Source organism: Halictus rubicundus, chromosome 17 (assembly GCF_050948215.1).
Source record: "Halictus rubicundus isolate RS-2024b chromosome 17, iyHalRubi1_principal, whole genome shotgun sequence".
Classification (NCBI taxonomy): domain Eukaryota; kingdom Metazoa; phylum Arthropoda; class Insecta; order Hymenoptera; family Halictidae; genus Halictus; species Halictus rubicundus.
In genome coordinates, this window is record NC_135165.1 from 3,502,598 (window position 1) to 3,528,727 (window position 26,130).

Genomic DNA, 26,130 nt, shown 5'->3' on the forward strand with positions numbered 1-26,130 from the left:
GAATAAAGCAATATTATTAATGTTGAATTATTTTTTGTTGCAGGGATTGTAGAGTCGTCAGAGATCCACAAACGCTCAAATCCAAAGGATATGGGTTTGTTTCTTTTGTCAAAAAAGTGGTAAGTCACGAAGCAATTATATTTCATATTATTAACGTAACGAAAAATACTTTGCTACAGTCAGATTTTATAAAATTAAATTGCTTTTCGAAACATTTCAATGCAGCCCACGGAAAAACGTATCAAACAAACATATTGATAAAATATACATATAATAATCTTCACGCACAAAACTTAACAAGAAAGTGATAAATATGCAATATCGTTTGACAGTACCAAATTATATTCAATTAATAAATTCTATTTATTTTCACCGAATAAATTCAAATTATATGTCGAACACAGATTCCTCGCTATCAGAAGTAAATTACTTATACGTAATCTCGAAACTGATCGTGGCTTTGTGGTTTTATTAATTAAATTCCGAAGTGAGGAATAATGCGGTACGATAAAACAGCGGGGTCACGATTAACTGAACAATATGATTTTACACTCGCGCAGCCAGAGCCGTCCAAATGAATTTCGGATAAATAAAACTCCCACGCTTTTCCAAAAAATTCAACTTTTTGCCCTCTTCTTTTCTTTTTAGTTTTTGAAAGCGGCGACTCTTTCGAGATACTAAAAGTTGCTCGATTGAGACACCATAGAGAGTAAATAATAACGAAAGCTTGAATGTAGACACAGAAAAATAATAGAATGCTCTTCTGCATATGCTTTTGCATATGATAACGTTAATGATGAGAGCGGCCACCAATCAAAACGGCGGTGTTTACGGAAACTTTTTCCAACCGGAAGTTGACCCATTTCGGTGGATGTCGGGACTCGCAGCGGCCGTTGGGAAATTTTCCGAGGTCACGGCGCGGTAGCTTTTCAAATCTCCCGCTCCCGGCGGAACTTCCGCTGATTAAATAAGGCAGACTGGGGGCGGCAGGGCACGCGTCACGCTTTACAACATGATTTTTCGGGGGAACGAGGCTTCGGTGTCCCCGACTTTTACTGTGCCGCGAAATCTGCGACGTAAATCACAGGCAAGTTGGACGTACGGCTGAGTAAAAGAAGGCTTTTCCCCGCTTATGGCGAGGTTATTCGTCGGGGTGACTGCCCCGGAGGTGCAGACTCTCTCACTCTCTCTCTTTCTCTCTTCCCCTCACTCTCCCTCTCTCTCTCTCTCTCTCTCTCTCTCTCTAGTTCCCCTCTGTTTTAACGTTCTATCGATCTGGACCACCACCGGCACCTGTCTCACACCCACGGTATTACTATTGCCGAAGTATAAATTTTCCGGGTGTCTCCGTTAACCTCGAAGAACACGCGAAAATTTCTCCGGGGCGCCCACCCTCGGCCGCGGACCGCCAACCCTCCTCGAAAACCCACCTCACACCCCTAACCGCCGTCACTATATCCTTCGGATACACGTACCTAAATCGGGCTTCTGATCACCGAGTGCCCAACACCCCGGGCCCTCTTAAGATGTACGAGGGAACGCGAATTCCCCAGATTCCCGCTTTCCCTCGACCTCGACCCTGTTTTTCGAGATCCTCCACGATAAACGAGCCGCCACCAGACCGTACCCCCTCTGAATTAACCCCGAGGCACCGCTGGAAATTACTATGGTATCATTCGAAACAGCCCCCGCGTCCTTCTGAACTACATCGACAATCCTGTGTGGCTCAGAGAAATATTCAACAGTCGCTCGCAACAATATTCGGACCCTCTTACGAAGACGATAAGTTTTTTCATTTTTTTTTTTTTAGATGTTATAACAATTAGTTTGTCGGGGAAAGAAATTTTGAAGGAGTTTCCAGAGAAAATACTGAAAGTACAACTTTTCACGTGAGCCTATATTGAAAATTTAAAAAATACTTACTAAATTTAAAATATTCGAGACCTTATCACTAAAAAGCAATATCCAAAATTGAGAGCACTTATCTCCGCGTATTAGGGACACCCTAAAATTGGGAGATCTGTAGATTTTGATTTTTTGACCTAAAAAACGGTAGATGCAAATTTAAAAAATTGTCTTCTATTTCTGTGAAATCTATGATCAATTAGAAATAATCCTCCCCGTATTAGGCAGCGTTCCTCCACTGTGTCTAGTGATGAGGCAGGTCTTTGTTGTTATACTAACGGCACGGGTGAAGCTCCGAGCAACGACGCGACGGTAGCTTTACAGTACTTTACACGCATTACTGTGTCATGGTCCGATACCGACGATACGTGGCGTCGGATTACGTGGCTCTAACGAAACTTACGTCTGCCTCCTTGTGGAGGGGTCAAGACGTATCGCGGCCGACCCCGGCGCGTGATTTGTAAACGCTTTTCACCGGTATGTGTTACCCGACATTACCCGTCGATCGATCGTTCCCGTTCTCGACCGGACCCCGGCCGAATCAACGGCACGGATATTTTATGGGAATATTATGTCGCCGGCGGAAAATTTCGAAATCAACCGGGAAATGGAAGTTAAGAATATAAAATAAAGTGCGGGCCGCTCTCTCGGCGGGCGTTCCTCTTTCTCGCCGGCGCGATTTTATCGGGAGCCATGAAACTTTTTTCCGGAATTTCCGGACTTATGGCTGACGGGTTTATTGGTTTCGTGATTTTATGCCGACGATAATTAATCAGGGTATTTCGCGCTCTCGAGCCGTGCGCGTTCGCAGACTATCGGTGATCGATTAGCCGGGTGTCATTTCTCGGAGGAGACTCAAAGTTCGACCCGCGATGATATTTAACCCCTCAACGCACAGTTTTTTTGAAAAAAACCGGCCAAAAAAATCAATTTTTGATATACTGCGCTTTTGTACCGTGGAAAAAGGCTATATTTTATTCTTGAATAGATAAGTGTTGTAGCTTACAATTCCATGTAAATGATAAATATCGATAAAACGATTTTTTTTGTTTGCTTTCACATTGTTATTATCAATTCTCGATTATATTTGAGTGTGAAAAAGTATAGCAGCATAGAATACAACGCCGCTCGAATTATCTCGAGTGTGCACAGTTAAGGGGTTAATTGACTCCTGCAGAAATTAGTCTCCGGTTTTGTCTTTTCCAAGACGGAGAAGGGGAGGAGGACATGTGGTACTCGAAAATCTTATTCTGTAAATTTTCTGTTAATTTAATTTTCTGTCAAATCTGTGGAATTTATGGAAAGATCCTGGCGTAAAATGCGAAGCGATTTTTACACATTTTTTCGCAGTAAACTATTGTCAATACAGGAGTGAGCTAAATTCTTTCCATACGAAATTGTGTGCACACATTTACTCAGAGCGCAGTTAGATTTCCACTAATTTATCCTATAGAAAAGAATATGGTAACGGAAAGATTGTTTTGAATTTTCGCTGCGTAAGTTCCCAGTAGTGATTCGAGGGGGGGAGGGTAGAACAGCAGCACGCAAATTCGAAATTCGATACAGCGTCGCCTTCGGACGGGCAACGTCGACTTGTGAAGAGAAAAATGGCGGAGATCCGCGAGGGAAAAACTGGGGTCGGAAGGGTTAGAGGTTAATAAAACCTCTTTCCGCAGAAGTTCGGTTTCCTTTCAGGGTTGGCCAGGTTGAAAGAGCAAGAGGAGAGCCGGCAAACTGTGTTGCGAGAGCTCGCGCAGCGTCTTCGGCGGCAAGAAATTTGATTTGATGGGTACTTAGACAGCTCGAACTAGTCAGGCACCGGGGGCGTCGAGGTCGGCAGAGGGTGGCCGGCGTGTCGTATAAACGGTCTGGTCACGGAAAGTGGAAGGAGTCCAGAGGGTGGTAGATAGATTCAACGGTTCCTCCTTCGGGGGTTGGTTAGAAGCGAAAGGTTGGTTAGAGAGAGAGGGGGGGGGGAGGGAGTGGAAGAAGACGAGATAGAAAGATAGAGCAAGCCTGGGACTAGGAGAAGGCAAGTTATCGACCGCAGTTTAGAATCGGCTTAGAGGCGAGCATTCGGTCTTCCGCTCTAGCTCGGCTAACCGCGCGAATGTGCGGCATCATATCGGGGAATGGAAATTCGAATCGGAAATACTTTATCCCGCGGGTGGCAAGGGTGACGCGCGGGATAAGGATCGTAGAAAAGAGTGGAGGACTGGTTGAAGATGACGGTGATGCCGTTGGCATCAGCGATGCTAAGTTCACCGGAGACGGAAGGAAGGAAGGGAGTCGTACTACCAGGAAGAGGATGAGGAGGACGAGCGAGGGGAGGGGAGACAGGGGTGAGGGGGAGGGGGGTAACAGTTGGGGAAACGAGGCAAAAGGCGGACCCACCAGTCCTCGAAATGGAGCAAACGGTGGTAACCGGAATGCCTGCCGAGGAGGTTAGAGGGTGGGGCGCACCAACCCCTCTTCGTACGTACTGTCGAAGAGCTTTTCAAACAGTCAACCTTTTCGGGGGATTTCTCGCGACAGGAATATTTTTAAGTTTCCTATCCCGTCCCTCTTCGCATCAACTGTCCAACTACCACCGGCACACTGTTACGGACATTTGCATTTACGTGGAGGCACGAGCTTGTGAGCCACCAATGTCGCCCTCTGTTATTCCACATCCATTTCGACTCTGCCCCGACGAATACACCCCCCTACCTTCACTCATTCTTGGCTCCCTCCGCCCCCCCCCCCGCCCCTTATTTTCCGTACGGATCGCATAATGCACTTGAGTAAGGAATTCGAGCGACCGCGGCCCGTGCGGGCCGCAACCATAGACCGGCCAAGGGCACAGTTTATGATTACAGTGCGGACGTGACTTCAGGCTATTTTTGAGATTTAGCGGAACTTTCTGTTTTATGATGATTTATTAGAGACTTCGTATTTTAGCTAAAGGTCTCAATTCGGGGCGAGGGTACTCTAATAAACTGGTCGGTTACCCTCACCCTGTCGCCTCTTGGAGGGCGTACATTAGTATTAACCCTTTGCACTCGAGTGGTGACTCTGAAGCACCACTAGAAATTGTTGTGACATTATTTCAAAGAAATTACAGAAAATATTACAAAATATTTGTTACATTACAAAATTTGTATTTAATAGATTACTAAACATTTAAATATTATATGTAGAAATCGGATCAGTTTCGAACGAATAAAATGAAAATATTGTAAGACGAAAGAAAAATGTAGTTTTAGATTGAAAATAGCGCCGAGTGCAAAGGGTTGAGATACCCGCGATTGGTTTTCGGAATGTAACCGCCTACATTGCAAAAACCCTTAAAAGTGTAGAGCGGAGAAGGAATCAAGGTTGTGTGAAATAAACGTATTTATGAAATCGTATTCCAACATCTTCGACATCCTTACACTTGTTAGGCATTTTTCGTGGGCTAACGAGAACTCGATCCTCCCGAAAAATCGACCGTTTTGAGCCGATTGTACGAGACCTGCGAAATGCAGAAATGCAGAGTCAGAAAACGTAATTAGTTGGAATCGTCTTCTCGCCGACCATGATCCGCCAGCGGGAGAAGCCTGATTTTTGCGTCAGGACTCTCGGAGCTCGCCCGGAGCGCTCCCCGAAGAACCCGGCGAAGATGCAGCGGATCGGAGAAAATTTGAAAATGTGTATTAACTTAACCCGCATCGGAAACTACTCCCCAAGCGGGAAACCGGGATTCCGTCGCGCCAACTTTTGAACAATATCCGCCGCGAGTTTCTTACTGGCGAACTCGCGCCGCGTTAGTGCCATTGTCGCCTTTTTTTCCTCGGGATGTGTATTTCGCCGAGCATTGGTCTCGCGCGTTGGCGAACGTTGAGAAAATCTTGATCGGAAACTGAATTTGGCAAAATTCGAACAGGCTTCGAGCAACTGTAAAGTGAAAGCTCGATTTCACTTTTCCTGTAAATGGGCGAATTGAAACAACTTTGGGACGGTTAAATTCACTAAATTCTGTTTTCATTTTCTGTTGCATCGTGTTCGAGTACAGGTATCGTCAGACTATATTTGGGAAAATTTTGTCGAAAAACTGTAATGCTATTTTTTCGGAGATGAAAATGAGCAGATTGGATACGCGATATTCGTAACAGCGTGTATTTGCGGGGTTTTAAATATCGAAGAGTAAAAATGTATTTCTCTGGTGGCACGTCGCTCGTACGGCAACTAAAATATACTTTTATACGTATTTATTGTTATTGTTCCGGCCGGCGAAACGGTAATAGGCCACTTTTCTCAATCCACTCGCGCTGCTTTTCGCAAATCAGGGTAGTAGTAAATAAAAGTTACGGTCACCATCTTACGCGGTACGTACGAGTTACGACCTCTAGCCGGTGGTCGTAATGTTTCACCTTCTAGTTTATTTCAGTGTTTGATCTCTTCTTTAATGCAAAGCGGCAAGGCGATCGTGATTTCTTGTTGCACGGCGGCTCGAGATAAACGCAACCGTTGCAACGTGTCGACGCGCACGCATCTGCAACGTTTGCATCACTTAGGAATCCGCTTAGCATGCTTTGTAATAAAAAGAAATCAAATCTAACCCTTAGCACTCGAATGGCGACTGTGAGGCGCCACTAAAACTTCCTGTGTCATTATTAAAAATTTTTACATTATTAAATTTGTTTGTATTCAACAAATCACTAAACATTTCAGTACTGTACGAGTAAATTGCACCATTTTCGTATGTATAGCATACAAAAATATATATAGAAGGGAAATATTCTAGGTCGGAAGAAATGTTAGAGTTAAAATGGCTTCGAGTGCAAAGGGCTAAATTTCACTGGAGAAAAGAAAATACAAAAACGGAGAAACGTATTGTCGAACGTAGTTGCACATTTTTGTACAAGAATTATTAGCTTCAATGTGGTCGTGAAACGAAATTGTGTCACGTTTGCTAAAGTAATTTGATGGTACTACAATTTTTGGGACACTCGGAGAACAGTAAATACGGTTACTCGACGGAAATACATTTCCAACAACGTGCTCGTGAAATGAGTTGGTGAAGTTCGTTGAAAAAATAAATGGGGGACAGTAATGAAGTCAGTTCGTTTTGTCGTGTTATAGTAATTAGTAGATTGCGAATTTCTTGTGCGTTACATTAGCTTAAAATGTGTTGTATCGGTATTTCCGGTCTAATAATAATAATCTCAAAAAAAATTATCGTTTCTTCGTCACAAGAGAGGAATTTGTATTTTTCCTGGCTGTGGAGCTTTAGAGCGACAACGTTCAGTTCTCTTTCCATTGTTTTAGGAAGCGGAAAGTGCCATCGGTGCCATGAACGGACAATGGCTCGGTAGCAGAAACATTCGAACGAATTGGGCGACCCGCAAACCTCCTGCGCCAAAATCTGAAGGTGAGTGGTTGCATGTGTAATTCGGTTCTGAGAATTTCCGGTGTTCATCGATAGTGCATGATTGCTGTTGTTAACGACCGATCAGGTGCTCGACGAACAAGATATGCCTACTAATAGAGCTACATCGATACCGAAGAAACCGTAAACGTTCATTATACGGGTAGATCAAGTTCGAAACAGTAAAAAATCATTTGAAGAATTCACAAATACTGCCGCGTTAGTTCGAACCGATTAAAATGATTTAATTCGTCCGATTAGACCATTTTTATTTTGCATAAAAATCCGCGGTCTAGTGACGACTACCAATTCTGGCAACTACAAAGTGAATCGAAACGATCAGAGAACTAATTAAAAGAAGAATAGAAATGTTACTACCAGGTTAGTTGTCCGCGTAAGAAGGTCAAAGAATCGCATAACGCTGTACACCGATAGAACCGTGACAGTGACAATGGATGAGGTTTCAAGAAGAATTCGGTAATAGAGAACTCGTCAGAGGAAGAAAAGCGAGAAACAAGAAGCGGCGATATATTTGCGCCCGGGGATCGGACTGACGCGAATCCGCAACTGGCAGACGAAATTAAATATCACGCTTCCCGTTCGCGGACACGGAATTTTCCTTGCCGCAACCGGAAATCCGTTAGGTCGACGAAATTCCCCGGCTCGCGAAATGGACGTGCACGATATCATTACTGGGGCGAGTTCGAAAAATTCGCGGCCCCTTTCGCGCCACCTGCTGCCTCGTCCGGCTGCAAAAAACTTTCGCCGTGTCATTCCGAAATGCTCGAAACGGTTTTACCGTCGCTTTCGTCCGGCCTCGCGTTTATTAACACTCCTGGCGCTCGTGCCAGCGCGAGACGCCGCGCCGCGCCGCGCCGTTCGAATGAATCGACAAAGCACAATTTTAAACCTTAAAAACACGTCTAACCTCCCAACGACGTCTGCGCATCGCTGCATTGCAGATTTTTGTGCGAAATAAAAATTGTCCAAGTTGACACGCGCTTTAACCCTAGAAACAATCTTCTAGAAGCAAGCTTCAAAAATGTTAAATTTCAGTTATTTGCTTTCCGCACAAAAACCTCAAAAAATTGTTTAAACTCCTTCGAATGAGAACCGTGCAGCACACTCGGTTACAATCGAGCACTTTATTTTTCTTTCTTAATTTATATTTTACTTTACAGTAGCCCACCCCGCCAGGTTTTCGCGTGACTGCTCGTGGCTCGGTATTCCTGAGGTTAATCGATAGGCCGGCACGATCTACGGAGGATCTATCTCCTCCCGAAGAATTACTGTATCCAGGAATAGCTTGTCATCCTCTATTTACCGTTTTCGGTGTTTCCACTATGCGCGAGAGAGTTTACGTCTTGCTGGTAGCGAACGGCGGCCGTTGAATATTCCGTTTTAATCCTGGCGACGGCGGCGGCGGCGGCGGTGGCGGCGGTGGCGGCGGTGGCGGCGGCCAATAAAATTATTCAACGAATAAAACGGATGAATGCGAGAGCCGGGAGTAGCCGTGGATCAATGATGGAACGGAAAGAGATCGTGTAAAAATAAATTGAACGGTGACACGGTGCAATGCGGCCTACGCAAACGAGCGGAAATATGAAAAAAAAGAGAAAAAAGGAAAAAAGGAACGTAACCCGCTATAATAAAACGCGGCGGCGCGTCTGCAATTAACGTGTGCGCGGCGCTCGCGGCCTGCACAACGGGCAGCTGTTCCATTTGCGTCTTATTGTTTCCGTTCAGTTTAGTCGAATAGCTAAGCTCTGCCCGGCCGGTTTTACGTGTGCGGACGCTGCCGGCGAGAGATCCGATCACACGCTTTGAAGACACGCGGAGCGGCTTCTTTTTTTTCACAGACTTAGGCCGCCCCGCGTCCTTAATAAGCTGTACCGTGAACCGCACAGGTGTCCCTCCACCGGGGGACCCCGGCCGATAACGAACACCTTCTCGAAGCGGTTGCAAAACAGAGAAAAACCGCTCGTTTGTAATGCGGCATTGCGACCGAGCCTCGCCGTCACCCCCCTGGCCAAGTAAATATCCGCCGGGAGAGACGCGAGCTTATCCGGGACACTTAACCGTGGCTCAAATCACTGCGCGCATCTACCACGGTAAATACCGGCCGTTCCAACTTTGTTCACCTTGAGCGCCGCCATTGGCCACGGCAATAAGCGGAAACTTTGTTTTTACGGAAGTTGTTTTGCTTAATGGGAAGACGTAACGCGGCGACAATTGCTTCGGGCTTTCCCACTCGATTTTCTTGTTCCTCTCGAACGAACAGCGCGACGATTATTCAACTCCATTTTGTTTCCAGTATCAGCATGTGATTCGTACCCGTCTCAAGGCCACCGATTATTTCGCGAAACAGAAACGTTCTATGGCGAGAATGACGAGTTTCGCGGCCGATCATTCTCGCGCGCGGGAATCTAGGGCAAAAGATAATTTACACGTTATCCGTCTAGTCGCTATTAGCCCCATAATTATCACTGTTAAAGGTAAAAGCCCAATGAAAGTATAAAGCTTCAAGTCGGCAGGGATAGTAAGAATCCAATTGAAGTTATGAACTAAACGCATAATGAGCTTGGAGGTAGCACTCCGAGACCCAAGTAAGTATTATTATATTATCATAAGCGGCTCTTCGTCGTCGACCCAGGGACTCCATCGTCCAGCCTCGGAGTCACCTCCAACCCCTCGACTAACTAATTTCATTCCGCAAGTCTTTAATTAGTATTCGTCGCGGAGCGTCCAAACTTTTTCACTGGAGGTGGGCTCGCCGACTCATCCTGCCGGGACCGTTCACCCGCATTTGCATAGGCCAAATTCGCGGGGAACACTTTCTTGTCAGCCACCTTCACAAGCTTAATCATCTTCCCGGGGGTTCTTCGAAATTTTCGCATCCAGAAAAATGATTACTCGCTAATGAAATCTCGCCGATCGCTGCGCTCCCCGTACGGTCGGATCGAGTTCAAGTTCAGTTTCTCTCGCTGAACAGCACTCGGGAGGCTCGGTACTCTAATTGGCCGATCTTCTGCCGCCAAAATCCCTTCTGCAGGAAATCGATTCCTAGGTATTCAGTTTTGAGGACATACCAACCAGTCTTTGTAATGGAAACAACTTTAAAAAAAAGTTTCCTTTTCTTATCTATTTTAATGTAATTTTGTTTGCTTCTTCAGTTGCAATATTTTCTTCCAACTACCCCCACTCTAGGGTCAAACTAACTTCCAAAAAGAGTTGAGGGCAGATTCTTATTGATCCCTGCCATCTTGTAATTTTTACAGCATTTTGGTACCGATTAAAATTTAACTTCTATGACACCAATCATTAAATATTACAAAGCTTATTCTATTTGCTTCGACATCGTTTCAAGATTTTAATGGCACAGACGATTTTGCGACAAATTTTGCAATAGTATTGTTCACAGGGTGCACTATTAATTTTTTTCTATTCAGTATATGCGATACGTAATTTTCGGGCGAATCTAAGAATTTGGCCTTTTCCTCCATTTTTATGCGCATCCGGAGAAGGCGATGCTGCAAAATATGGGCCAAGGCCAAATGTAGATGAAAGGACCCTCACGTAGCCTAAAGCGTCCGAAATCTTGCCAACGATCTTCCCAGCTCCGCCGAAACTTTTCTGACTCGTTATACTATAGTGTAGAATAAACATCTTCAGGTTCCATTGGAAGCCAAAAGAGAATATGCAGGAAAAGATGAGTTTCAATTTATCGTGTAAATCGTAGAATGTTTATATTCACCGTCATTATTTATCTCTTCCTTTCATTAAATTCTTTTCGCGATTTTTCTTCTGGTTTTCCCATTGTTTTTCCGAATAATTACATTCTTTTTATATAGAAAGATGCAGTGGCGCATGGTATTAAACAATATTCGGCAGAATTAAGTGGAATATTAAATTCGTAGCTACTTCTACCGAAATTAAAGACACTACGCTTTTTGACAGTGTTCCCAGGCGTTTCTTATTGATTTAGTTTTACCCCCATCGCTTTCCCCTTTCGTGGAACTCCATTTTTCACTTTTTCCAGCGACCCTTATCATAAGGCTCATTTATTCATTTGTCAGGCCTTATCTTTTGCCATAAAAGTGAAAAATTCCAGGACACGCGATTTCAATGTCCAAATATATTAAACCGTTTGATCCCGCGTTTAAAACGACGTTTGTCAAAAATACGTTCCCGACCGTTTAACAATTATTTCGTCCTCGCGTCCGACCAGAATCAACAAAAACCAACAGCGGTCTACGATGGTCAACAATTAATTTCAAACACAAAATATCGAACACGGCGTACGGTGTTTGCAAGTCGCAATTGTCGTCAACCATTCACTCGTTTAACAACAATTATTATGTTATACCCAACAAAAAGCTAAAGTACCGTACAATGAACAGGTGCGCAACGATATAATTAATTTCAAGCAGAGCATACAAAATTCAGCTATCAAGTTCGACATAGATGTTACTCGCGAGCCATAATTGCCCAATAAACGACAATAGCCAAGCGTATTTACACACACACCTATACACGCACTATGTATTGACCGACAACATTTTTCTAAAGGGACACTTCGGTGAAAAACACAGAATATTATTATTCGCGCAGCAGAATAACGCTCGCGAATCGTTCGCCTTTCCCAGTCGGTTGTTCGTCCATTGTTGTTACGGCAAACCCGGCTGAATTGGCCAGAAAAGGCTAATTGAAAACGGGTTGGGGGTCAATGATTCCAGCCGCGGACGGCAATTAAGCGTATTAAATATAAATTCGCGTTTTTCTAAGGCGGCCGCCCATCCTTAACGCAGATCGGTTTGCGTACAATTTGCCATTTAACCGAGCCTATTTGCAACAATCCCCGCTTCCCGAGCTCGTTACCCCGTAACAATAAGATCTCTCGAGACAGTAAATAGTCCCGATATAATGCCGAGGTGAGTGGCTTTAATGAAACAGCCGCTCCGCCCTGGACAATACGAAATTACGTCTCGTAACTTGTACGCGAAGAATTTCACCGAAGAATGGATGAAGGGAACAAGCCCGGAGAATATCACGTTCGAATGCAAGATTGCCCACAATGCACCGGCACGATTATTAAAGATAACTGCTTCGGCGAATTCTATGAACCAGCGACGTGTGTGAGAATCTTTAAAGAACGCTTTACAAGAACCGGGACCACGAATGGTTTATTAAAATATCGCGCAAAGAAATTTTACTCGATCACTTCGGTGCATTGCTGGCGAGAATGAAGTCGCCAAGAAATTGTATTGAAAGTGGCGGGTTAATTGATTCGGTACAATTCTGTGGTTGAGCTTGCTCAATGTAAAATCCTTGATTTATGCAACTTCGCATCGGTGTAGGTCGAATTAATTTCTCAGCACGTTATTACCAAAAATGGTAGCGTATGATGTCGCGGTTATTACTGGATTTTCTACTGCTGTAATATTTTTGATTTTATAGAACCGGATATAGGAAAATGTTCAACATGTTTAACTTAACTTCATTTTCTAGCGACCCTCGGGCCCATTCAGCGCTTTTATACATTTTGCTGCGAAATTATATGTTCGATTAGTTAAATATTTGCTCAGTTAAGAAGAGGATGTTTGATTAATAGACATTTTCAGTCGCCCAACTATTAGATATTTAAAATGATTAAAATTACAATTTTTCTTTTAGTCAAGAAGAAATAAAAACTGTAAGAATTGTAAGTCGTATAAAAATAGAAAATGGGAAACACGATGTTCAGGGTCTTAGCAACGCACAAACATGTCAGAATCGTTTCTCTCGAAAACATGCGCAAACGTTGAACGCTTCAAAGCAGCGGATTAATCGCAAACAATTTATAAAAGGGCTAATTAAACAGAAGGAATTTGTATGGCTGTGCGGGCGTGTTGGGCCCCGTTCGTGCCGGGGTATTTGTGCAACATCCATTGAGGGTTAAAGAGCGAAACGTAAACGAGGGATTCATAAAATATTCCCCGCGACGAAGCAATAGGGGTTGGAAACTAAAAAAGGAAGAAAGAGGCAAAGACGAAGAAGTTAAAGACAGCAGAGCGGCGGCGGGCCAGCATTTAATTTGAGAGAGCCCCGGCGAAGTTTGTCAGCAACTAGGTCAATATTTTATAGCCCCGGCAATTAGATAATTTTGCGGTCAGGCAAAAATATGATTGCTGGCGTGTGAAAGGGACCAACTCTCTCTCTCTCGGGCTCGGGTTAATGTTGAAAGTTTGTATCGGCAGCGTCTACTCTGAATCGGCCCTAAGCAAACTATGACTGCTGTCGATTTCGCATCGCTTCCCCTCCAAGGAATCGCGATGCTCTTTCATTTTCGGACTCTTAATCACTGAAAGTAAACTTATTGCGCCGCGCGGATTGGGGGGACGAGGATGTAAAGCCGAACCTCGTCATGCTATATTAAACAGCGTGAAAAGCGTTCCCGGGGCGCAGAGATTGGATCCTTTTAAGCTCAGACACAACTGAAAACGTTTCCTTCGCTTCCAATAACACTCCGCTCCGTGATCGTTGTGGACATTTTTACGAAAATCTCGCCTCCCGTTTATCTGAATTTTGTTTGCAAATACTTACAGCGACCGAACTATTCTCGCGATTGATTTCTCGGAAGCAAAAATTATTTTCGCGCGTTGCGAGTCGGTTGAAGAATAAAATTTCGAGACTTAAATACACGGTCCAAATAAACATGATCGATCTAGCTGTACCATAAGGGGCGGGCAACTCGCAGGTGGCTGTGTGTAAGAGTGTGTTGTTCCGCAGTAGAGCCCGGAGCAACAGCCAGAGAAAATGGAAGTTCGACTGGGAAAGGCATCGTGTGCATAACACCAACAGCTGGTGTACAATAGCGTTCATAATTGTCAAAACAACCTCGAAAGTTCGGAAAGTAAAATGCTAGACCTGGAGAGATAACATTATTAATGAGAACTGTTTTATGTACGGAAAATTTTCATCGAAATCGACACAGTCTGCTAGTAACGATGCTGTAATCATTTGAATCATTGTAGCGATAAGTCGCCCATGTCGCCGATAGTGTGAGGTGACCTAAATCGGAGCAAAGTGTAACAAATAAATAAAAAACGAATAAATTTGTACGGGCGAATACCTAACTCGGCAGCGCCCATAAACGTAAACGTCCTTTGTGACTGTTAACACAGACGACCCTTCATTAGAATAGTTAACACTTTCTTTATTGTGCAATGTTTGTAATTGCGCCTGTCGTAAATCTGAGCTGTCGGATCGTAATTCTATTTTACGTTTATGGTAACGTAACAACTGTGCTTGCTACAAGGACAGAAAGCGTGTACGAGAAATTACAAAGCTCACGCGAAGGAACCCCGGCGAAACCGTGGGTAGAACCAGGTGAACGAATGCTATAATGCCTTTCAAGGTAATAGTTGGAAATTTTAATATCGTCCCGTTGCATTAATTTCATGTCCCAATTATTCCAACGTGAATCGCGGTACGCAGGTTTTACGATCAAATGCCAATCATTCCAATTACATCGTGTAACGTTCGTCAACAAACGGGAACATTCTGCCGTGACATTCTAATACACGTGAAATAATTAACGCGATTAGAATCTCATTTGCATGTTACACCACGCTGGAATGCGCATAACGAATCAATATACCCGCCTATAACAGCGCGACGCTGAATGAAGACTAAAGCCAATTGTTGCCTTCTGATGCTGTGCCGCTTGCAGTTCTTTAATGCATAGCTTCGCGCAGTCTCCGTCCTTTTTAACAGCTCGAATTTGATATAACAATTCTAATGATTGAAGAAAACAAATTTTTTAAATCTTCCCAAATTATGATTCAGAATTACGTCTCAGTTTCCTCTTTCCCAGTTTGCACAAGTCCACTCCCCAGGTCCGCTTGCACAGTGAAATCAGCGTTACGTTTCAACACAGACAAAGCCGACGTCGTAAACGGGCAGCGTATTAGTAATGGTAGCGTATTTCACTTTTGTGGCCTGTAAATACCAATACGTAATTAACCCGTCTCTCCAGCATCGTGTGCTGTTAATCGCCCCGGGAAAGCATCGCGTGGCCACTGAGCACTTACCGAGGCCTGGTAAAGCTCAACTTGCGAACCGGAGGTCGAAAAATCAACTGAAACAATCCTTTCGAACCTTTTTTTCCTATTTTGTGGTTACAATTGAAAATCGGAAAATCCGGTTTACATTCGAGTGGGCGTTCCGCGGCGCCTTACCTCGACGATTCCCGGAGCCGAGGATCATGCGTGCAGCCGTGGCGAACACACGCGAGCGGATTCTCGAACTGTTGCGGAGTTAACGCAACATTAACGCACCGGAAAACCAGTCCATCAAGGGTGACGTAGAGCCGACGTGCCGGCATTGAATAAGCAGGCCAGTCCTTTGCAGGGGTTAAATGTCGGGCCGTGTTGGAAATTGGCGGCGTGCTTCCCAGCACTAAAGTGCACAACCGTTCTCACGTACAGAGAGAAGACACGAAGACACTTTGCGCAACTCCTGTCTATTCTCCCATAGAACACCGCCGCCGTGTGTCTTTAGCAGTCGATAGTCCGCCGAACTTGCAACCCTCCCCTCCCCACCCCTCCCCTCCCCTCCTCTCCACTCCCCGCCAACCCCCTCGAGAAGAATGAGTCGAAAAACTTTGATTCCTTTTTCCCTGTTGCTCATTTATAAACAGGCCCGGTAGAAACTTCGGCCTTAGTTCCGCCAACTTGAATTAGCTTTGTAGAACCGTAGACGAACAATGGTCGCGAATTTTTTCCGCACGAACGTGAACATTTTTTCAACTATCCGTCGAGCTAGCTCGCTCTATACGTTAGGGTTGCGCGCGCAGATTAGATCGCCCTGTTCTTCTTGAACTGGATAATTCCGATTAACACGTTGAACGCCACGTCAGCCATTTGTGCAGGTTTTAAAATGAATTCTTACGTTGATAACTTAACCCTTTGCACTCGAAGTCATTTTGACCCTAAAATGAAACATTTCTTTCCGATCTAGAATATTTCCCTTCTATATATATTTTTGCATGCTATACATACGAAAATGGTGCAATTTACTCGTACAGTACTGAAACGTTTAGTAATTTATTAAATACAAACAAATTTAATAATGTACAAAATATTTTGAATAATGACACAGGAATTTTTAGTGGCGCCTTACAGTCGCCACTCGAGTGCTAAGGGTTAATTAGGATCTGTAACATGCAAGAAAGTTGGAGGATTACTCAGTATCGTACATTTAATTTTTGGCAATTTTTATTCCATTAAATAACTTACTTTGATTTTATGGAATTTTTCGGGTTTCTAGTTTGGCGTTCAAAGTGTTAGATTAACCCTTTGCACTCGGCGCTGTTTTCAATCTAAAACTAAATTTTTCTTCCGTCTTAGAATATTTTCATTTTATTCATACGAAACTGATCCGATTTCTACATATAATATTGAAATGTTTAGTGATCTATTAAATACAAATTTTGTAATATTTTTTGTAATTTCTTTGAAATAATGCCACAACAATTTCTAGTGGTGCTTCAGAGTCACCACTCGAGTGCAAAGGGTTAAATATTCAAATACTCATCTCACGCGTGAAAGAAACTTACAAAACCGTCTGGTTTCAATTAAAAAACAGTGTCCAATTTAATCTCTAATAGAAAATTCAGAGACAGCGGTTATCCGGAAAGAATTTCTCGCGTGATCCTTCGGAGTGAAATTGAAAATGCGGAATGTTTAACTGCAGGGAAAAAAAAACTTTTGGATCGTTGCAACAGTTGTAATCGGGGGAAGGTTTGAATGAAACAGAGAACGATACTGAATGAGTCTACCTCGACTTCGGCGCCATTCAGCTCTCGTGCTCGCCGTCGAATTTTTTCGCCGGTAGAATCCACAGGTCTACGGTTTTAAGTGTGTCCCCTTATCGCGCTCTGCAAAGCTTTGACACGATACTGCACGACCGAGCTTCTATTACAAGGGAGTTGTCGTCGCTTTTCTCGCGATCGAACGTGGAACCGAGTTCCGGCGGAATCCGAGAAGTTCCGGGGACTACTTGGAAAGTGCTCGGGCGCGCTTAATATTAAATTACGCCGCGTTCTTAAACTTTCTGGCTAAATAGAAACTTTGTATATTCAGCGGCAGTTGCAATGTTCGGTTATGATGTACCACATGCGACACTCGGACCCGGCCTCCCTCGAAATTCTGCTCGTTTGTCGCGCGCGGAGCCGCGTTCGAATGCGAAAATATCGGAGCAGGTGGTCTCCCGAGAATCTCTTTTAAACGCTAATTGAAATCTTGCTGCAGTTACTGCTATAATTTCGTATATTAAGTCAAACGATTCATACAAGTGGATTAGATTATGAAATACCAAATGGCGAAAATTTGGAAATTTCAAAAGTTTCATAATATTAATACGTTATTTTCAAAGCATTCAAACTATTAAACCGAGAAATACATTTTTGTTTCCATTCTATTTCCCACAATTGATGCAGGATATTTTTATTTCCCATAAAAATTTCTACTTCTACTTCTAAAAAGAGGATACTCAAACCATAAGTGGTAGAATCATTTATGTGTCCGTACACTGCCTATAATACTCCACAATCGATAATATTTTTGCTTCCCTTCAAGTTTTATTCTCAGTAGTGACTTATGTCAGACAAAATGAAATTCTCTGTTAGTTCTACATCAATGCAAATACAGTAACGTCTCGATCTAAGCCCAATCCTCGGGTCCGTGCTGTGACATTGATCGTATAGGGCTACTACTTTCCTGTGACACTCTATTTCGTGATTAATCTACAGATTGAAGAATGTTATTATACATTTGAGAATATTTTTGAATGTCGAGCCGTCACTGTTACTCATTTCAATCAATTTAATCGTATCGTGTGTAGTAGAAAAATGATTTTTGGCAGATGAAAAATAGTATGCACAGTCTTTGAATATTTCAGAGACCCCTTAGCAACGGACACAATGATATCGGCCTGTCCAGTCTTTTCACTGATCTGCTCCGAGCTTAACACCTGTGCGGTGGTCAACGGTGGAAGCAGCGAAGTCAGCATTTTTTTATTGCCGCGCGTTTTTTATTACTGCAAAGTAGGTCAGAGTCGTTTCCGAGAAAATCGATAACCATTCGGTATCCCACACATCTTTAAATTACACAACACGCAGGCTTCCGTTGCCGACAGAAACCACGACATTCATTTGAAATAAGATACTCCGTGTTTGATACATTCTTTAGTACTGTGACCATTTTCACTTCGGGCACATTTATATCGGAATTCTCCGTACGGGTCAAAGTTAAAGATAAAGGGTACGGTCGTTGAAACCGGCCACACGATTACGACCGTGTTCCGGTATCAGGCTCGTTCCCGGTATAATCGTTGAACCTAATATCACTCTCCGCGAGGTTCCCACCCCCGGTATTGTCTCGAGGCGACGGCGTCGAGATACGACCTCGAAAACGCACGCTCGCTAAATCGCTAACAACCGGCGATAATTACTTTTACAGCCCAGGGGGGTGAATCAAGTGCTCTTTTCCCGACTAGGTGTACCGCAGCCGGCGTGTACGCTAAGTGTACATCGGCGTGTCCACGTATGCCCGGGCGTGTGCCGGTGTGTATCCGGTGAAATGCCCAGGTTGGTCCGTGGAAACGTCAACAAACGAAACAACCCGCCAACAACCGACCGATGCTCCCCCGCCTTTCAAGAGAGCGCCGTTCGCTTCCTTGCGCCTGTCCCTTTCCCTTTGTTCCCTATCTCTCTCTCTCTCTCTTATTCCACCCCTTTCTCCGAGGCTGCCACCCCCCGCATCCTAGCAATCCTCGCGCGAAGGGGTTGAAACGAGGTTTCTGCTTGTTGCGCCATCGGCCGGCCAGTCGGTTGTTCCCGAGGAGAGTTTTTGATTGCTTGCTCGTATCACAACAGCCCCCGGCTAGGCATACATCGAACCAGCATGAATAGTAAATTGGTTGGAATTGCCCTACAACGGGAAGCTTATATCCCTTAGGAGAACCGCCGCCGGCTGTGTGTACGCGACTACCTTTCGAGCCGCGAGCCCGGCCGAGGAAAAATGTCTGGGTGGAGCGGCAACCCCTGCGTACCAACCCTTAAGCTTTTTTTTTGCGACGGGACGAGGAGGAAGAAGCACCCGGCGAAAATGTACCCGAACGATGTTTGTCCCCGCGACGATTAACCCCTGCGACAGGGAGTCACCCTTTTCTCGCAACTATTGACGACCGGGATCGGATTCGGTGTGTACAGGCTCGGTTCGAAAAGTTTTCGGGCCTTTGTTCGCAACCATTCTATTCTTGATGCTACACGTATTTGCGGAGGATCCTTCCCCGGGGTAGTCTCCTTTAGTTACACTTCTGCAGTCGTTTTTTTTTCCCCTCTTCGAAAGCTGTCTCGTAACTGAAATCGAGTTTGGCACTTTTGTCGATTTGCTAATGCACCAGTGCTTAGACGCCGGTGAAAAGGGACCCGTATCGACCCTAGGTGAAACAATACTAATCCAGTGATGAAACTTTCTTGATTCTAACGGTCTTCGTGCGGATCTTTCACCGACATACTCGCGACGCTTTTCTGATTAAAATGACTCCAAACACGATACAATTTGGATCATGTTTACTTGATTCATCCACGATTGAGTAGAACCTCGACTATCCGAACTAATCGGGTCTCCATGTTTTAATAGTAGAACCGTTATTTATGTACATAAATCTTTACTGATCAAAGAACAAGAACTTTTAGTGTCTCCCACTAACAATAAAGTTTCGATGAAAACTTGTTCGTACATTGTTAACCCTTAGCACTCGAATGGCGACTGTAAGGCGCCACTAAAAATTGTTGATCTTTATTAAAAATATTCTTTACATTATTAAATTTGTTTGTATTTAATGAATAGCTAAACATTTCGGTGTTATACTAGTAAGTTGCACCATTTTCGTATGTATGACGTGAAAAAATATATATAGAAGGAAAATATTCTAGGTCAGAAGAAGTTAACTAGTTTTGGAGTTAAAACAGCTTCGAGTGCAAAGGGTTAAACACCGTGAAAACGAAAAGATTTCAAGAATTTTCCGTCAGTATTCGTTCTCCAACGCGTGCATTTGCGAAGGGCGTTTTTGGTGTGTTCGATCGACGTCGATAAACCTATTTTGCAACCCGCACGATCGAGTTTAATGACTTCCAAGCCAGCAGAATGATCGCCAACATGGCCGTGCGTTCGACGTAATGTATTCCGGTCGTTGTTGACGCCGGCACAGATACGCAATTTAACGGTGGTGTTGCAGTTCGCATGCATTCCGCCGTTCTGCGGCCAGGAGAATATTACCCGGTCGCCCTTGCGATTGCACCCTAAGAAATTAGATCCCGGCGCAGCGTTTTATCCGCGAGAATTAAGGAATATTTTCCCACGTCAAGGTTTTCATAACGCGCGTGCCTTCCGGTAGTAAGGTTTCATGTCTTCTCGTGTGCATAAAATCATCGTAATTTCGCGACCTTCTAATGGGCGAGGGCAAACGATGGACGGTGGAAACGATGCCGGTTAGAAAATGCAACGGTAATGGCAGAGTTAAGTGATAGTTAACCTTTGACTGACGAGGATCGGGTCCCGACGAGCCAGTAAAATTCTGGAGCTAATGACAATTAGCCTGTACTCGCGAGTAGAATGACACCCTGATTGTGCTCGGAAATGATCGCAGCTCCGAAATTTGTTTATTATTTTTACGCAACGGTAGACATATCTGCTGAACATCCGGTCTGTCCTTTTCCCCCGCGATCTACCCCGCAACGATATATCGGAGCTATTTGCAATAATAATTTCCCCGGTCGGCTTCCGCGCAAAAAGATACACGGTTCAGCGGCGCGGTTAGGCGCTCTCGAAAGTGATGTATGATCCTGATTGGTCGAATCGCGGTAGACGTCGCAGGGGGAACAAACGAGCGCCGATTTACATCGGAAATCTGGTAACGGAATTGCCTGGAGACGAAGTAGGTTTATCGGCGCGATTTGTATAATCGTCAAAGTTTTTGGAATCAAATCAGACGGCCGCGCGACGTTCGCCGTTCGCTTCCGGAAAACTCGATCGATTTCTGGAAACTAATCTAACCCGGACGACTTTTGGCCACCGTGAACCATAATTTTTTGGAAAATCGGATCGCGCCGAATCAGTCCCGCGCTTGCCAATTTTGTTGGCCGCGTTCGCAGCCGAATTAGGGGCACATTTTTCCGAATGATTTTAGTGGTCAAACGTAATCCTGTTTAATGATTTTCACACTGATGAGATTCTAACCTTTTCAATAGGGACCCTTTAATTAGAAATATGTTGCTGCTTTCATCCAGATAAAAATTGACACACTCCCGTTACCATAATCTTAATACTTTCGTTACTACTACGAACGTTTTAATTTTTGAAGGCCTGCAGCATGCAAGATGCAACGTTTGCATTATTTTTCGAGTTCGAGGCGATCGAACAATGGTCCAGAAAAATATGGTTTTATACAGGAAAAAATTCTTATGTGGAAGTTTTATCGTTTCCAGGTGCAGGCAGCCCTTCAAATCAGAGCTGCCCTGCAATGGAGCTCCTCACGCACCTACTTCCCCACCCGAGCTTTCTTTCACGAACTATATCGTTAAGAAAACCGCGAAACACTAATGAGGCGACCTCGACAGCGAGACAAAAGACTATATTATTATTATCGCGGGAAGTATTCATATTGGTTTTTCTATTGAGCCGGCGTTTCTGTACCACCATGATAGAAAAAAAAAGCGGTTGGAAAAGGCATTTTCCTCTTGGGAGGTACTTTCGGACAGCGCTGTTCAATGGAGAGCAAAGTAAACAAAAGAAAGAGTTTTCTGTGAAAATCCATCACTAATGGATCACCTCGTACTCGCGTGTGTTCGATAGAAACTTGCGCGCCGATGTGTTCTATATTATTTTTGTTCGGCTCTTGCTCGAAAATAATACAAAAATAATTGAAAATGGAACTTCACGTCGCTGGCTGTTAAAAGCCCTTTTTAGTACGTATCTGCGAAGATGTGCCTCAAAATATTACTGTCCGGAAGAGCAATATTTCGAGAACGTTAACATGTATCTTAATTTGCCGGAATTATTATCAGTATTTTAATGTCGGCCAAAATTATAGCCCAAAAAATTCTATCTAAAGTGTTTCATGTAAATTCTAAGCAGACAGTGCAATTTTTTAAAACTACTCCTTGAGAAAAGGAATGAATCGGAGACTGAAGCTTTTCAAAATTTTACCGACTGATTATAGGGAACAATTGATTTCAGGAATTTGCCATGAAGAAACCGTTTTTAAACAGTGCAGATCCCGACTGGATGTTCACGGTCCCCCGAGATAACTTTCAGTGCATTACAATACATCGCCACGAGAAATGGCTTTCAATTGCACCACGAAAAAAGAACCGTTTGGATGTTTTAATGGACGAATGGATCTTGTAACGACCTACTGTTTAGCTGCAGTCCGGGAAGCTGGTACAAGAGAGATACATGGCTAGGATACATTGTCTCGTGTGCGAAATACATCTCGAGTGCAAGGCTCTTCTCGCAATAATACCCGCGGGACCTTCCGTTCTACCTGTGCAGGTCGGGTTTCGAAGTTACACACACCTCTCACGAAAGAAGACACCCTCCACGAGTTCTCGCCGTTGCTCGAAAATTTAGGACATAATCGGTGATTCTGGAATATCGATGGCGCCCCAATTTAATTTTTCAGAGGCACGACTAACGGAATAAACAACGTTCCTTTCCAGATTGGATCTACTCTCTTCTTGCACCTGATTTATTTTACTATTGCCTAATTCGTGTACTAATCAAATTCATTAACAAGTATGTTTCAACGAATCGATTTTTGTTATTTTTTGTTCAAGAAACTGCAAATGCATTAATAACCTCCACGAAAGTGCAGTGGAGGAATCATTTTTCTGCAACTACCCTCTTTCGCGGGACGCATAGATTTCCACTGGCCCCGTGCTCACCCAGACAGACAAAGAACTTTTTTCATTAGCCCTCGTTAACGCGGCTATCAGACACATTACAATAACGCTAAGCGCGGGATACTTTCCAAGAGTCTACTTTTCCGGCGAGTCTATTAAACACACAATAACTCTCGGGCACAAGTTGAAAGAAGGGCGAGAAAGTTGCGCGCGACGTATATGTATACACTGATATACATACACACCGGGGCGCCGATGAAACAGAAAGTTTCTGAACCGGTGCGCCCTTAAAGCAACCCTTGCGACCCGCGACGCTAAATGCTCGCAAATTGCGCAGATAATTTCGCGAGTGCCGGGGCGAGAGGTGGATCACGAAGCTTCGCCAAGTGCGCTTGTTGCTTTTAATAGTTCATCGATCGAAGATGAAGATCGCGTGTCTTCCGCGGCGAAGTTCTTTCTCGCGAATTTCACGGACAAGGAAAGGAGAACGATCAGAGCGATGGCACGCGTGCGCTGAAAAACATTTTCCGAAAAACGTGTCCTCCGTTTCTCGCCCGACACGTAAAATTAATTATGGACTGCGAAACTACCGGCTTCTAGCTTGAAAATGAATGTTTAAATGTAGACAATTTAACAGTTTAAATGTAGACAATTTAGCAGTTTAAATATAGACAATTTCCACTGTAAATCTTTACAAAATTGAGTGCTTGAAAATAGAAAGTAAAGGCAAACATATACAGGGTGAGTCACCTAACGTTCGCACCTCAAATATCTTTGTTGTTTCTAAAGATACGTAAAATATGGTAAGGACAAAGTTGAATGGTACAATGGACACTGACACGACGCCATCAAAAAATTTTGTTTTTATGTCATTTTTTTAGAGATATCAAGGTCACCTTGACTTTTTTAAATGGAACCACCCTTTTTTAAACACCTACAATGATAGTACCTTTCATTAGGAATTCAGTGACAATAATTATTCCAAGGTCATTCAAGGTCACAGACAGAGAAAACATAAGATTTAGAATATGAATTTTTACCATTCAACTTTGTCCTCACCATATTTTACGTATCTTTAGAAACAACAAAGACATTTGAGGTGCAAACGTTAGGTGACTCACCTTGTATATAGATTTTATGGATTTATAGCAAAAAGGAGTAGCTGAAACATGATACGGTAGAAAGAAAAGAGGAATTAAATAGTATTAATGTATTATTATCAATATATTGAAATTAAAGGATTTTAAATTTTAATTTGGTTGCAGTGCCTGGTAATTGGTGGAGAAGCGTTTATTTTGTGTAAAGATGTGCGCAGTCTATTAATTACCTGGCGAGCAAGTTAAAATATATGTAGAAACTTTGTAAGTAAACGTGCCGCCATTTCGCTCGGAGGATTTCTGTTTTTCTTCTGGTTGTTCGGAAAGCCAGGGAGGAGAAGTTCGTTTACAACTAGCGGGTTCCGGCTTTCCGCGTCGTAACAATTACGGTAGACGCTGTGCGTTTCATTCAGAAATTCTGCGGAGACTCGGAGAAATTAAAGATAGCACGCGCGTGCTATCATTTCGCGGAGGAGCCGTAGGCTACTTTGGCCGAAGGGGAACTGAATGGGAATCGGGATTTAAAGTAGAAGCGAGCTCGTCATCCCCACTCTACCCCCCTCGCTTTCATTTCCGTGTCAATTGTAAATAACAAAGTTTCCAATTTTCTTCAATTTGGCGGAGCGAGAGGTACAAAGTGCGAGGCGTTTTCCACCGGGTTTCTCCCTCCCCTCCCCTCCCTCTCCCTCTCTCTCTCTCTCTCTCTCTGTGTGTGTTCCGACTTTCGCGCAACTTTCCCTCGGAACGTCGCATTTTCCTCCTCGACTCTGGTGGCTTTGCGTCGAACTCGAAGGACGAACGCCCCCTCCGCACGCCCTTAATTCGAATCACGCGCGGATTTCGTATTCTGTCCGAAAGTTTTACATCTCGCCGCATTACCGAGTCAGGAAGTCAAACTGACCCGGAGATACTAGAGCAGAAGGAATTGCAACTTCTCCGTTCGAATAGTTTAAAGAGCTTCGCCCCCCGGTAATGGTTTGTTCCTCTCTTCTCACTCGTTTAAATTGCGGCTAACAATTTCTGTCGATCGCGACGCCGCGGACTGTATTACGTTATTGTATTATCTTAATGAGATAAGTTAGATTGCCGCACTTGAACGGGAACTTCACACACCCCCTCGGCGAATGTGTGTGCTTGTCAAGCGGGGCGAGATCGATGCCACCCGAAACGGATACTTGTTTCGAGCGAATTTCGATTGGAGGCCTCGCTGGCACCCGGAATCATACGATTATGCGAAATTAATCTTCGGTCGAGGCCCGAAGAGTGTCGAAACAGTGATAAAAGCGTTTCCACGGGTGGTAAAAGTGCAATTTCTGCAGTCGAAAATGAGACCGAATTCTTTTTGCAGAAAGGAGAAAAAATGTCTTTAACGCAGATCCTTTGAATAGACCAGAAAATTTCCGGCTGGGAATATAACTCGGCTGAAATTTTTCGAAAATGTGGTTAGGTCGCCTTTGCCCTGCCGCCGAAGATATATCGTGCTGCACTGCTTTAATGTTACAGGTGCAGAATGTAGTCGTTACATGGGTTGCTGCTCACTCTTAAAGTACCTTAAAGCACCTTAAAGTTCGAGATTTTCGTGGGAACGCAGGACTATAACACGGTTCGCGTGAAATTTAGGGCTGGTCGTTACTCTGCTCGCTTTATGCGACGTCGGAGCTGATGCTAATAGGCGACGGAACTTTCCGAATCGAATGCTGCCGCGTTCACGTATGCGAATATGCTAGCAGACAAAATTACAAGAGAATGCAAACATCGTTGGAATTATTTCGTGTTGTACTCGTACTAAC

General features: G+C 43.9%; 1 protein-coding gene across 8 annotated transcripts in view; it reads left to right on the forward strand.

Moving 5' to 3' along the window:
- The window catches only part of LOC143362553 (cytotoxic granule associated RNA binding protein TIA1), a 582,269-nt gene that overhangs the window by 513,816 nt on the left and 42,323 nt on the right, over nucleotides 1–26,130 (forward strand). For all 8 annotated transcript variants that reach the window (XM_076802821.1, XM_076802823.1, XM_076802820.1 and 5 more), the window contains 2 exons: nucleotides 44–119; nucleotides 7,195–7,297. In XM_076802821.1, the coding sequence (XP_076658936.1) occupies nucleotides 44–119; nucleotides 7,195–7,297 (179 nt within the window). The remainder of the gene's footprint in view (nucleotides 1–43; nucleotides 120–7,194; nucleotides 7,298–26,130) is intronic.